This window comes from Argiope bruennichi, chromosome 4, assembly GCF_947563725.1.
Source record: "Argiope bruennichi chromosome 4, qqArgBrue1.1, whole genome shotgun sequence".
Classification (NCBI taxonomy): domain Eukaryota; kingdom Metazoa; phylum Arthropoda; class Arachnida; order Araneae; family Araneidae; genus Argiope; species Argiope bruennichi.
Genome location: NC_079154.1, coordinates 100,592,138 through 100,606,708, shown reverse-complemented (window position 1 = coordinate 100,606,708; position 14,571 = coordinate 100,592,138). Strand labels below are relative to the sequence as shown.

Here is a 14,571-nt window from a genome sequence, read left to right as displayed (position 1 = left end):
ATTTGTATAAATGAGGTCTACTGGTTCATGCATTCGCATGCATTTGAAACAAAAATGTAAAGTCTCAGAAAATTAAAGTAATTTACTTTGTGATCTTGATACTAAACTTGCAGTTCTCTGCTTGTGGATTTGAAGATTTTTTCATTGATTTCCTCCTTTTTTTTCCGAAAAATGGTTCATATAGAAATGTAACTATAGAAAATGTTGCTCAGGAAAAATTTCGAAACAATGCTCCATCTCAATCTTTTAACTACAATCCTTACCAAAAAACTGCTTCCTATACTATAAAAACTTAACTGCCCCCCAAAATATTATGCCAAATAGGAGTTGAAGTTAGATAAAATACTTTTAAACTAATATAGCTCAGCAGCTGGTCAATATATAATTATTCAAACAGATTACTTTATTTACAGAAACGAATTTGTATTTACTGGTTTGTAATACAATAGTAATTCTATATTAAATTCTATATTATTTTTAGACACACATATTCTATTTACTCAGTCACATATAGCATTTACTTTACTTTTTAAATTAATATCTAAAACTGAATGAATTTCATAAAACCAATCTCGGCCACTTTGATGTTGACCATAAAGTGCACGCTTAAGTAAGCATACATGATTTGACTTATTGAAATTAATAAAACATTGCAGTTGCTTCATAAAAACAGTTTCTTGAATTACTGAGTACAAATAAGCACATTTGATATCCATGACAATGCTTCCATTTATGTAAACTTATTAAAACTGAGAATAGCATAGCAAATTTTGCAATAGGGTTGAATACATTATCACAATGTTCCCTTTTTGCTGACTGAAACTTTGCGCCACAAGACTTTCTTTATGTTTCACTATTTTGCTATTTTCATCCCTTTTAATTATGAAAACGAAAATATTACTTAATATTTTTGAATTCTCTGATTTGGAAGCTAGTTCCACATTTTTCTATTATACATACAGTTAGTATAGAAAGTATTCCTACAGAAGATCCTTTCTTGAATGACGCTAGTTTTTGCTACGGTAACTTTTTGCCGAAATTAACATAAAGTTAGCATAAACTTACAAGATATCTTTTATTAAATGCAAATGCTTATAAAAATCAGAAAAAAAATGTACAATAGTGGCAATATTTACTGACAAATTATCTAAATAAACTAAAAACTGACAAATTATCACAGTGTAAAAAAAAAAAATCGTACACTGAAAGAAATACAATTTTTTGTAGGTACTTTGTGATTGGTTTATTTTTATAATGACTGACGTCATCGTGCGAGTTAATTAAAATCACTTTGGCAGAATTTTTAATGCAATAAGAAATTGGAAACTCCGTAATGGGTCGTAAAAAGTAAAGAAACGTGTATATCCGAAAGAGAACGAATTTTAAAACGTGTTAATAATGGTAAATCATACAACGAAATTTCTGTTCTGATCGGTAGACCTCGTTCAACTGTGTAATCAATCAAGCAAAAGTTTGCCACTATTGGAACAATTGAAAACAGTGCCCCAGACCAAAGCTTCTGACACATTCTGACAGAAGGTTTCTGGCACGCTCCTTGTTTAAGGATCCCAAAGTAAGTGTTCCTAAGCTAACTTCAGAATTAAAAAACATGGGAACCGCAGTTTCCCCAAGTACTGTTCGAAATGCATGCAGGAAATGGCGTTTCTATGGCCGTGTTGCGAGACGAAAATCCTTTTTGAATGAGAAGAATCTCAAGCTGCGATTAGCTTTCGCCAAGAAATACGTGAATGAAAGCCGAGATTTCTGGAAAAAATTTATTTTTTCAGACAAAAATAAATTCATTATCTTTAGATCGGATGGGAGACGAATGCTATGGAGGAAGCGTAATATAGAAATGAATCCTAAAAATTTCATAGCCAACAGTGAAACATAGAGGTGGAAGTCTGCTTGTTTGGGGCATGTGAGTGCTTCCGGGGTAGGTAAATTAGTCTTTATTAAAGATATAATGAATCGTCAACTTCATATTAACATTATGGAAAAAAAAGGACCTAGTGCAACAAAAATGGATTGAATGGTGATTACGCTTTCCTGCATGATAATGACCCCAAGCATACAGCTCTAAATACAAGGTATGTTTACAATATACCTTACAATATATTTTACCAATTCGACACATTTTAATAGAATGCGCAAGTTTTACCGATCTTCGTTGGAAACATTTTAAGTCCAACAATTTTACCTTAGATTTTTTATTGTGTCAGTCGCATCATCCAAACGTTTTTTCGTACATTAAAGATGTTGGTGTCATCCATGAAATTTGACTTATAGTTTTAAACCTTCTTTCCTTAACTTTTGAGTTTGAACACTGTCAGTTGCACTTCTTGCAACGATAAACTACTTTTTATCTTGCTGTGAAAATTGTAAGCTACTTCGGCGCAGCATATTCTGCATCAGGATCTTGCGCCAGAAATCTAAATCCAAATCCAATTTAAATACAAGGTTCCGGATATTATATAACACCCCAGAGTTTCCTCGTCAGTCTCCATCCCTTAACCCCACTGAAAATTTATGTGACATTCTTTATAAAAATGTTAGATCCAGGCACCTTTCCAATAAAAATGACTTGGTATTAGCTCTGAATCAAGAATGGTACTCCGTATCTAGCTCGGTAACAGCAAATTTGGTGGAGTCTGTGTCAAGGAGATTCAAGGCAGTTATTCTCACTAAAGGATACCCTACAAGATAATAGTTGAAATATTATGCCCTTACTGTACGAATACTTTTTACACTAACTGTATTAATTTTTTCTTCTGTGACCGCCAGCCAAATTTTTCTTTTGGGAATTTTGTAGCAGATTTATAGTTATATGGAATATCTATATTATCTAATCATGCTTCTATATTTTTATTTACTTCGCATAAAGTTTCAGAACTGCCTTCAGTTTCCTTTATGGCAGTTAAGAAATATGTTTTTCCAACTGAAATTTAAAAATGTTGGGTCATATTTAATATTCAATTCACTGTAAGATTCTACAGCTTTCTTTGAATTGAATCTTGAATTGATTCCTTCGACCTTATAAAAGATATCAAATCTGATTTCTCTTCTCGTCCATACAACTTCAACTAAGTGGGTTTCGAATATTACCTGTTCTATCAAAATTGCCTGTTACTTTCTTTATTATTTTTGTTTCTATCTCCTTTTTTACTTTATCAGTACTTTCTCGATTTGAAAGTTTCAGTATCTACTTCACTATCTGTTTCTAAATACGAAGGACAATAATCCAAATTTTTAATTTTAGGTCCAGCATAGTTCCGTTGCATATTCCGTTTTCATCAAAATTTACATTTATGGTTTCTACGACTCTTTCCCTAGGAATCCTAAGCCCTGCGTTTGTAAGGCATAACCTACCATTGTCCCTTTTGGGCACGCGTTTGGAATTTAATCCATCCTAGGTTGCTTTGGAACACCGAAGGAAGAAGTTTTCCTGCCGTCTGATAGTTCATAAGGGATTGGTTTTCATTCGATGTTTATGCACTTTGTTCCAAACACCAAAGAAATACTAAAATCTTTCAACCCAAAACCCATTTCCGAGATGACTATCTTTAAGCGTTGTTTTTACTGAAACGATTGCCTGTATAGTTAAAACTCTCACTAACTCCACTCTTTTCAAGTGAATAGAAATTAATACGTCCAGCATAAATCATCTGGTATTCTAAAAATTTGTTAAATTTTGTAGAACATAATTCCATTTCATTATTGTATTTATATTAATAATTTTAGAATTCGTAAATCTTACATTCCTCTTCTTGTATTTTCTAAAAGAAAAGAAAACTTCAGTTTTTTTTTTTTAATCGAAAAAAATTATTACTTTTATAGAATAAGGATCTACAATAGACAGAAAATAACACTGATCCAGAATTCAGTTTGAGGGTAAATGTCAGTACATATCTAAATATAACAATTTAAGTGGTTTTATAGGTTTTATTTTAACGACAGGTTTAAATGAATATCTTAGATTTTGCTAACAGACATGGTTCATGAGTCATGGCTTAGTTTCTTAAATGAGGCTATTCTCTTGCCCTATCATTATTTAGTGCTCAGCCATGTAATAAGGATTTACATGATTGTATTTCAGATGCCATATTTTTAAATTATCATTACTAGAAACTGAACAAACCACCAATATTCTTATTACGACTTTTAGCTGAGTAATTCGGTTAACTCTTCCTTACATGATGATGGAAATTTACGTCATAACATTTAGCGAACAAAAAATTATACCCCAAACAGGTATGATGAAAATTGGTTATAGCTAGCAACCTTTTTCACGACTGTTGCGAAAAAAGGAAAGTAACTGTGAAAAAAAAATCAAATGCCACAAACATTATAGCTGGTTTGAACGTCATTCCGCTGTTTGTTATGGTTGGAAAAAACATGCGATGTCTATTTTTTTATAACTAATCTGATATTTTTTTTTGCTAATAATAGCATGAGTTGAGAAATTTAGAAGAGAGGGACATTGAAGATTTTGTATTGACTTTAACATGTAAATTTGCATGGTGATGGATATTTCCATCATACTGTTGTTGTTTTTGGTGGTTATTTTATATCATATATTTACACCAGGATTTTTTAAAACATTTCTTCTTTAATCTAGAGCATGATTTGCATCACACTAATTTATTTCACAAAAAAAATCATGCAAAGAAGAGTTAAGAACCCTATTAGCACTAGATATCGTACGATGTTTTCACGATGATATTTCGAATGCTGTATAATATCATGAAAACATCCTAATATTGCTCGGAATATTGTCTAATAAGTATAATCTATTTTCCTAATATTCAATAAATAGTTTTCTACTATTATTTAAAAGAAAACATGAGCAAAAAGTGCTTTTCCTTTATCAGTAATAGGGTAACATCAAATTACATCTTAAATTTGGCGAGTACATAACATTTCATAAATTTATAAATTCCGTTTTTCCATTTGTTTTAAGAAATATTTTAACAGTAATAATACCATATATAGAAACAAGTTGCATTTTTTACTGCTAAATACATTTTATTATTATCAATAGGTTAATCACTAAAAAGTTCTTAGTTATGAGAAAATGTGTACTGGCAGCGGTATCAAATAAAAGCTTTCGCTTTCCTTCTAATATTAAGCTGTTTTGGTTAAATCCTAGTTTAGTGTACTCCAAGTTTGTCGCCAATATGGTAACCCAAAAAATTTTAGTGAATATTTATACTAGTAGCCATAATACTGATTAATTTACAATTTTTTTCGCTTGTTGAGTTGCACATATACTACAGCAATTTTATTAGAAATGAAAATTAAAAATAATCGCCAAATAAATATCCATTAAAGAATTTAATTATATTACGTTTTATAATGGAAATTTTAAAATTATTACTGCTAATAAAAGATTCAGTGTTATTTTTAGAGTGAACTAAGAACAGATAATATTTATAATTTTGCAATTCTTAACAAATCATGTTATTCTAATTAAAATCGTCTGTTTATGAATTTTATCAGAAGGGAAAATAAAAAAAATATATAAAAAAAAACATCTGCTTGATATTATTGAGTCGTTTATCTTTATTTTACAGTTTTTTATTTTAGTATTATCTTACCATTCTAACAGAATTCTTTGCGATTTGTTGTTCTGTTTGTGGATTTCCCGTGATTATTCGATAGGTCTGTGAGTGTTCAATAAATGATGTCCGATGTCTGATTATTGGGATAATCAGAAATACACTCATGTCCATAAATTAAGGATAATTCAGAGTCACGTGGAAATCGAACTCTAAAATACATATATCACCCGTAAAATGACTACACACATCTTCAAACCTCATATGCAGATTGCAGGAAGCCACCAAATGACACCGATAGTACATCACAATGACGAGAGTGTAAGAGAGTGATGTATAAGGAATACAGGCAAAAAAGTAAAATTGTTCGCAAGCGCTTTATAAGTCTTTCAGTGCAATAACCGCATAGTTATGACACAAAGGAGGCATTTGGATGTTTTTTTACTTGGTAGAATTATCGGTCGTCTGGAATGTGGGCGTACCCAGCTGGAAATATCTGAGGAAAATGGAATCGATCAGAGTGTTATCTCCAGGCTTTCGCAACGATTCCAAGATGATGGTAATGTGAGTAGACGTTACAGAACAGGTCGTACCCGAGTTACAACGCCGAATAAGGACCGGTATTTGGCAATTAATGCCAAAAGAAACAGACGGAGCACAGCATCTGACTTTGTTTCTTCAGCTCTCTTCAGCCACTAATACGACAGTTTTCAAGGCAGACCGTGTACAGACTCTTAGGGCAGATTGGTCTATATGCTCCTTAGGCCTATCAGATGTGTTCCACTTACTACAACTCACTGTCGCCTGTACTTAGCCTGGAGTAGAGAGCATGCACTGTGGACACCACAATAGTGGGCTTGTGTGATGTTTCCCGACGAGTCCAGGTTTAGCTAATTCTCCCCGGACTTTCATATGAAGAGCGCCAGGTACCCGTTACCACCAAGAAAACACCATTGAACGACACCGTTACGGTGGTACAGGATTGCTCGTTTTGGTAGGAATTATTCTGGATTCCAGAACTCACCTGCATGTTCAAATTGGAATCCTGACAGGTCAAATCTATCTGGATGTCATTCTGGAACAACATGTACATTTGTTTCGGGGCGCCATGGGCGTAGAATTTGTGTTTATGGATGACAATGCCCTCCCTCACAGTGCAAACATCGTAAACGAATGCCTTCGATCAAAGGATATCACCTGTATGGACTGACCAGCATTTTCACCGGACTTGAATCCAGTATAGCATGTGTGGGACATGCTTGGCCGACGAGGTGCAGCCCGTCAACCACCTCCTACATGAGTGGTGTAATATTCCCCAATATCAGATCGATAATTTGATACTCAGCATGCCTAGGCGTTGTACGGGCTGTATTACATCGTTTGGGAGACATGCTATGTATTAACCATCATACCAATATTGTCATCATGTAATACTGTTTGTTTTTTTTGGTAAATAGAGTTTTTTTTTTTTTTTTTGTAATTTGTTCTAGGGAGCAAGAAATCGCAATTTTTACTAATAATAGCAAACATATAGCATCTTTTTTGCTCTTTACCTTTTGTTTAATAAGTAGGCTTTACAAATAAGTCACATTTGTTTTGCTTCTGAATCTTTCTTGTATTATTCTTAATTTATGGACATGAGTGTATTATAATCACAAATATTGTGAGGGACATTTTATTTGCGAATTCGATATCTACATTCCGAAATATATATGGAACTGACAGAATGACGTTTGCATCACTGAAAAGTTCTGATTCCTTTTTTATAGAAATTTCTTTCTGCTCAAATGAAGAATTAGTTTAAAAAAACATATTTATTCTTTCAAATTTCATCAGAAAAGATTCATCCTCTAGTAGCGAAGCTATTAGGTGCAAATGCTTTCCTTTTTGTTCTTGTGCTGTTTTTGTTATTCTCGGAATCCTTAAATTTAATGAGCTAGCGAAAGTACTAGGTTCTAGTTCCAGTTGCTAGCTAAGCAGTAAGATAATTTTTTTTATTTTAAAAATATTATCTGGTGCCTTTTTCAGATGCCGAAGATATTGCACGTTCGAATTTTATAGTCTAAAGTCAGACTTTCAAAGTAGTAGGTTATTTCAAAATTCGAAGGAAACTCCGCATTTGTGATTAATTAAAGTTAAAAAAAAAGTGTTATCCAGATAAACTAATCTGATCAATAATTCTCATAATTTTAACAAAAATGGTGGGTAAATGTAACTGTTTCACAATATTGTTTATACGGTCAGCCATCTTGATTGGTGACTTTGTACTTTGTACTGTTGGCATCTTTGGCGAAATAAGGCGTACACTTAACTAAGAATGTACTATTATTTTCACAATTTTGTTTAAATTTAAATTTTTTCTTTTATTTCCTTTAAATTTAACATAGCAGTTTGAAATAACTTTTCTGCCCAAGGCCTGTCCAGTTTGCTGTCTAATGCTATAAAATCACGGTTATTTTGACATTGTTTTAATTTAGATTTCTCAGCTATTAATTCATTTGCAACATTATCAAAAGTAAAATATCGATAAATACTTTGAACTACGCCTAAAAAATTTCATTGGGAGATAACGTATAATTTCGAAACACTAGTACAATTCAGCAATAGATGCTTTGTCATCTTTTGATGGATTCTCAAGCTGGCGTAGACAAGCAGCATACAATTCAATACTTTCTCCTTGTATTCTATCCCACGTGAGAAAAATTAATACAGTGCGCGAAAAAAGTATAAGGACAACATGTAATTGCATGAAAATATGCTTTATTTCCATTTCACCTAAATGAACTTTTTTATATTTCTTACTTCTGCTGCATAATTTTGTGATAACACTTATACCACATAAAAAACATAATTTAGCTTCAAAATATTAATTTTACAAAATTTAACATTAAAGGAAATACGGAAAAAATTATAAGGACATGTTGTAAAATACTTAAAAATTGTTTCAATAATCAAGAAAACTACCTTTTTTTTCAATCACTTGAATAAGCCGAGAGGTCATAGATCCTGAAAGATCTTTTAAAATGTCCACAGATATTTTTTCCCAAGCGTCTTTGATAGCGACGACAAGATCTTGTGTACATTGATACTGTGTGCCGTTTTTATAAACTTCTCGGGCTAGAAGTCCCCATAAGTTTTCGATTGGATTAAGATAGGGACTTCTCGCCGGCCAATCAAGTAAATTTACAGAATTAGCTTCAAACCAGAGTTTTGCACTCGTAGAAACGTGTATCGAAGCATTATCCTGCTGAAAAATATAGTCCCCTAAAGTAATTAGTGGCGCTTCAGGTAACAAACTTTCTCCTAACATATCAACATACCTCTCCGAATTCATTTTATGGTTGATAAATACAATTGGAGTGGTTCCATTTGCCGCAAAAGCGCCCCATACCATAACCGAGCCACCACCATATTGACGCCTGGAAAACACTTCCTTGGTCTTTCGCAGATCATATCAAAAATAACGAAAACCATCAGGTCCATCAAGATTGAACTTTTTTTCGTCCGAAAAAATTACATCAGCCCACTTTTGACCAAGAGAAATGTATTTTTTGGCAAAGTAAACTCTTCTTTTCTTATGATGATTTGTAAGAGGCGTGACACTAATTTCCCATAAGAAACTTGAGGATGTTTACTCAAAACATTTTGAACAATCCTTGTTGAGCATGGTAAACTCAAATTTTGTCTAACTTCATTTGCGGTTTCTCTTTTCTCGCAAGCTCTCCTTACAATCATTCTTTTTTGTCGACGAGTGAGAATTTCTGGTCTCCCAGTTCGCTTTTTCATACCATACATCCCAGGACTTTTTAGAAAATTATAAACCACCGTTTTAGATCTCTTGATTCTTTTTGAAATTTCCCATCCACTTAATCCACATTCTCGAAAAGCAACAATTTTTCCTTTTTCAGAGTCAGAAAGTTGAGTTCCTTTCGGCATCGTTTAAAAATTCACACTGAAAGTCGCCGTGTGGGAAATTCTTTTCGCAAATGAATCTTTTAACTCGGAATTGTCATTTTATGCTTTCAAATATGCAAATTTTTAAATAATTACTGGAGAAAAAGCAATGTCCTTATACTTTTTTCCGTTTTTATTTGGGTTTAAAAATCAAAATTTAAATTTTATCAGATTTAAAATTGAAAATTTTAATTACTTTAAGCATAAAATATTTTAGTTTTACTTCTATTTTTGCTGCAAAAATTTGCTTACGATTCTGTAAACAATGCTTTTAGATTTGGAGATTTTTCGCGTGTCCTTATAATTTTTTCGGGCACTGTATAAGGCGGAAGCTCCGTTACGAGATAACGAACAAAAATATTGTTTCAATATTTCCCAGGTTTGATTGGTATCCTTAGTATCAGATATTAAAGATCGATGAGATGTATGTGTATTCAAATAGATAATACTCGATTCTTCCTGAACCTGTAGACTTCTTTAACTTAGCTTCTTCATCAAGTGGAGTTTCTGTTCCTTTCCAATACTCCAACAATCCTTTTCAATGTAGATCATCGGGTAAAATTTCCGTTCCTTGCACTATGCTCCAAAAATCTTTTCTCATGTAGATCGTCCGGCTGAGTTTCCGTTTCTTGCACAATACTCCAAAAATCTTTTCTCATGTAGATCTTCCGGTGGAGTTTCCGTTTCTTGCACAATACTCCAAAAATCTTTTCTTATGTAGATCGACCGGCGGAGTTTCCGTTTCTTGCACAATACTCCAAAAATCTTTTCTCATGTAGATCGTCCGGCGGAGTTTCCGTTTCTTGCACAATACTCCAAAAATCTTTTCCATGTAGATTACTCGAACATCATCATATCAAGTATTATAATTAAATTCGTCAAATTGTTATGTCGTTGAATAATCCAACTTAACCCTCTTCGTCAGTTATACATTTTAAATTTAATTTAAAATAATTCTGCATTTATTGCTGGTTATGGCCCAAAACCCTGTTATATTTCATGCCGAAAAGAGTCGTGCTCGAAATTATGAAAAGTGGAAGCTAATAGTGAACAGGGCAGATATAAAGAATCCATAAACACGTTTTATTATAGGCAAATGTAATGACTTATCTCAAATTGAGATAGTTATAAAGCATGTTATTTCTCAAAGCAGATATTTTAAAAGCAACTCTAAATAAATACACATACATACAGAAATATTCAATTTTGTAAGTGGTTAACAATATAATTAAAGAAAGACACTAGACATATATAGCGACATCAAATTTCCATATATGTGCACTAGAGCTATGAATATGAACCTGATTGCAAAGAAATGTGAGACAAAATTCATCAGAAAGTGTCATTGATTTTAATAGCCATACACTTATACCAATTATTGTGCAAACGAACCTTCCTAATGAAATCAAGTCCCATGTTATTATAGTTCAGTAAAAAATATGATAGTCTGGATAATCTGTTTTCTAATTACACGCCGTCTTTCACAGCTCTGTAACTTCACTTTATAATTCATAATATATACTTCGTAGATATTAAATAAATTCTTTCCTTAATTTCAACAATAGAAGAAAATCATACGGTTATGTGTTTAATAGTTTGAATTTCACTGAAACAATGGAGCTAATTGTTAAAAATAATGAAAAAAAAAGTTTTTTTTTGGAAAAGTATCAAAATCTAGGTAAAAAATTGTCTTTTTTTGATTAAAAAGGCAATTTTTTAAATTTTAAAATGATGTAAAAATTATTTTTGTGAATATTATTTTTTGAAGATATTCTGAAAATCATCACAATCAAATCAATTAAACTTTTAATTATTTTTTAATTTCGAATAATTACACCCAGTAACAAATTTTTACTCTTCAAAACGTATTTACATATTAAAACATATTATTGTAAAAAAAGATGTTTTTACTTTTCAAAACATATACAACAATTTGGGTTTATATAGGACAGACGATCTAACCTGTAGAATGCCAACACATTCATTAATTTTCCTTTATTGTTGGAAAAAGAAAAACCGAGGAGCATTTTCGTACGTTAATGAAAATCGAAGATTCTTGGATAAAGTTAGATATGTAAATAGTAGTAATGTATGGAATTTCAAGATATAGTGGCTTCACTATAATAAAGATGACATTTACGTGGAAAAATGGATTTTGAGCGAAAAATATTTTTTTTTTTAATTCGATACTCTTCTGAACTGTTTTCTTAATAAAGCCATCTGACCTTTATTTCTATATTCACTTTTGATAAACTACATAGATTTTAGAATAGCATAATATACGTTTTAACGCATTTTTATATCTTTAAAGCTATTTTCTCAAAATCTGAATTTTTGGATAATCGTTTTTTATGAAAAAAGCTCATCATAAATAAAAATCTAAAAGCTAATTTTAAAAATCAAATTTTATGTAAAGATTTCTCAATATGTTCTAAAGTAACTATGCAGCAGAATAAGCAATCTATTCTTTTAAAAATATTTTATAGTTATTTTAGTTTTGCCTAATGTGAAGACATTGAACCTTTCATATTATTTATCAGTAAAATCTGAGTACTTTATAATCACCTGCAAAATTTCGAAAAAATCATTTGATAAAGTTCTGTAGCAGATGAATTTTGCTCTATATCTCTTTCCTAAGACAAAATCTATCGCACTTCTGCCAGTTTTTCAAAGCATGTTTGAATTTTCATTGATACATATTGCTTAGTAGTTTTTTTTAATTATATTATGCAAAACATCAAAAATATTTTTTAAAAAAGTATTAAATCCAAACATATAATAATTGATCAGACGATATTAGTAAGAGAAAGACGATAAACCAGGCAATATTAGCAAAAGAAAAAAAAACTCTGATTTAAAGATTATAGAGAAAGCTTTAATATTTTGATAATAAAATTGCATCTACGCATGACTCAAATACCTTGCAATCATCCAATCCTCGAGGAGATTTGCTCCTCCCGCCTCAGTATATCCGAGAATTTGTCACCCGGAATCTTTCTCTTAATATTGATTAGCTGAGACAGGGAAGATGAGTTCCACGGTGCACGAATCTCAAAACGGAACATTTAGCTTAGAGGTATGAATATTTAAGAATTTACTTATTATTAAACTATGCGTATCTTAGCGAATGAATAAAAAAATCTTAAAATATTGTGCAAATATTTGTAAATATTCCTTTACTAAGTTATAAAACTCATTTTAATTAAAAGTTTTTAGGTGAAATAAAATTAATATAATGTTTAAAAAACAAAACTTGAAATTGAAAATTTAATATTCTCGGATTAAATTACTTTTAAAGTTTCTGGAAGATAGTGCAAATTTTATCAAGAATCCTTTATCAATGTATAATTGTTCTTTTTGTTTAGATACATATCTTTATTTTTTTAATAATCAAAAACTATTGAATTTTTAGAATTTTAACTTTGTCTAAAGTTTGCAAATGTTTTAATTTCATTTCAGATTAAATCATACTGTTTTTGGAAATATTGAGCGATTACCACTTAAAATATTTACACACTTTCTAAAGACATATTAACTGAAACTATATTTCAATAGTTACTGCTGTCATGGGGATACATTGCAATACATTGTCGTGGGAATCATTTAAAAGAATTACTGAAAATATTTTATACTATTAAAGAAATCATCTTGAAAATTTAAAAAAAAATCATTTTAATCTACCTCTTTTACTAATAATTAATTTTTTTTAAATTCACTTTTTTGAATTTCCATTTTTTTTAAACTACATATATTTTTGTTATATTTGTTGTACAAGTTGTACTTGCAAATTTATTAAAATATGTTTACAAAATTTTGATGGAAATGTATACATCGAATATTATGACAAATTAACATTTTTACTATTATGTAGAGTAAAAAAATGTGAATTTATCACTACCTCATTTTATACCTTGAATAAAAAAAAATAAGAAGCTGAATGCTTATTGTACACATAGTTTTATCAAATACTTAAGATTTAAAAAGCTTAAATAAGTTGAAAACTCGAAACCGTATGGTCGGAGCAATCTAAAGAAAAGTGCTAAAAATTTGGATTTAGATAGAAATTTCATTTTCTTGCAGGACAATGACCCCAAACACACTGCACTTGACGTTAAAATGTGGTGTCTTTTTCATTGAAAACTGCAGCTATACATATCACCACAGTACCCTGATAACAATGCCGTTGAATATCTCTGGGTCACACTCAAAACAGTGATTAAACAACTCAAAATTAGAAACAAAACCCATTTAAAACAAGTGTTGCAAGAAGAATGGGGTAAAATATCTTCAGATACCATCAAAAATTGGTCCAATCGGTACAAGGACGTTTAGAGGCCATTATAATGCTTTGGAAAATAAATCCAAAGGACATGCAACTAAATATCTTTGTATGCGAGATATTACAAAATTTCATTGGTGTGTTCTCAGTTTTTTGAGGCAAAAATGTTCATATGTTTACTTAAAATGCTTCTGAAATATTTTAATTTAGAAGTTATTCGTTCATTCTTCTTTATTTCTCCTTTAAATTAAACCATTTGTTATGTGTAAAGATAAAAATATATTTGCATTTCTCGGTAATGTGTTATTTATATTGAAAGTCGGATTTATCAAGTAAAGGTAAGCTGCACTCTCAATTGTTTGAGTTACTGAACGTAACTTCTTAATATTTAATTTCTGACAGTCTTCTCATGTTTGCTGTGTTGAAATAAGTGTATTAGTTCGTTTTATGATTCGGTGATATGTTTCATGTTTGCTGAAATGTTTGGCAGGATTTATAAAAATTATTGAATAAGTCACAATACATGATTTTAACACGAAAACAGGCCTTTTCATACATTTTTGAATAAATCATTTATAAAACGCTTCATCGCATACTTGACCAAGTTTTAATTCCTTTGATATAAAGGTGGGAATTAAATACATTCATTTTTAAAACCTGAAAAACCTCTTTTCTGAATTTATAAATGTAATAAATATGAAATAAGTTATAAGTTCTATATTGAATTTCCAATCACTAGAGAATTTATAATACGGATAGGAATATTTATTTATTTTATTT

The 14,571-nt window shown here is 30.9% G+C and overlaps 1 protein-coding gene across 1 annotated transcript in view; it reads left to right on the top strand.

Moving 5' to 3' along the window:
* Positions 1-12,540: 12,540 nt before the first annotated feature.
* The window catches only part of LOC129965778 (tyrosine 3-monooxygenase-like), a 59,610-nt gene continuing 57,579 nt past the window's right edge, over positions 12,541-14,571 (top strand). The window contains exon 1 of the mRNA XM_056079954.1: positions 12,541-12,588. Within this exon, the coding sequence (XP_055935929.1) occupies positions 12,541-12,588 (48 nt within the window). The remainder of the gene's footprint in view (positions 12,589-14,571) is intronic.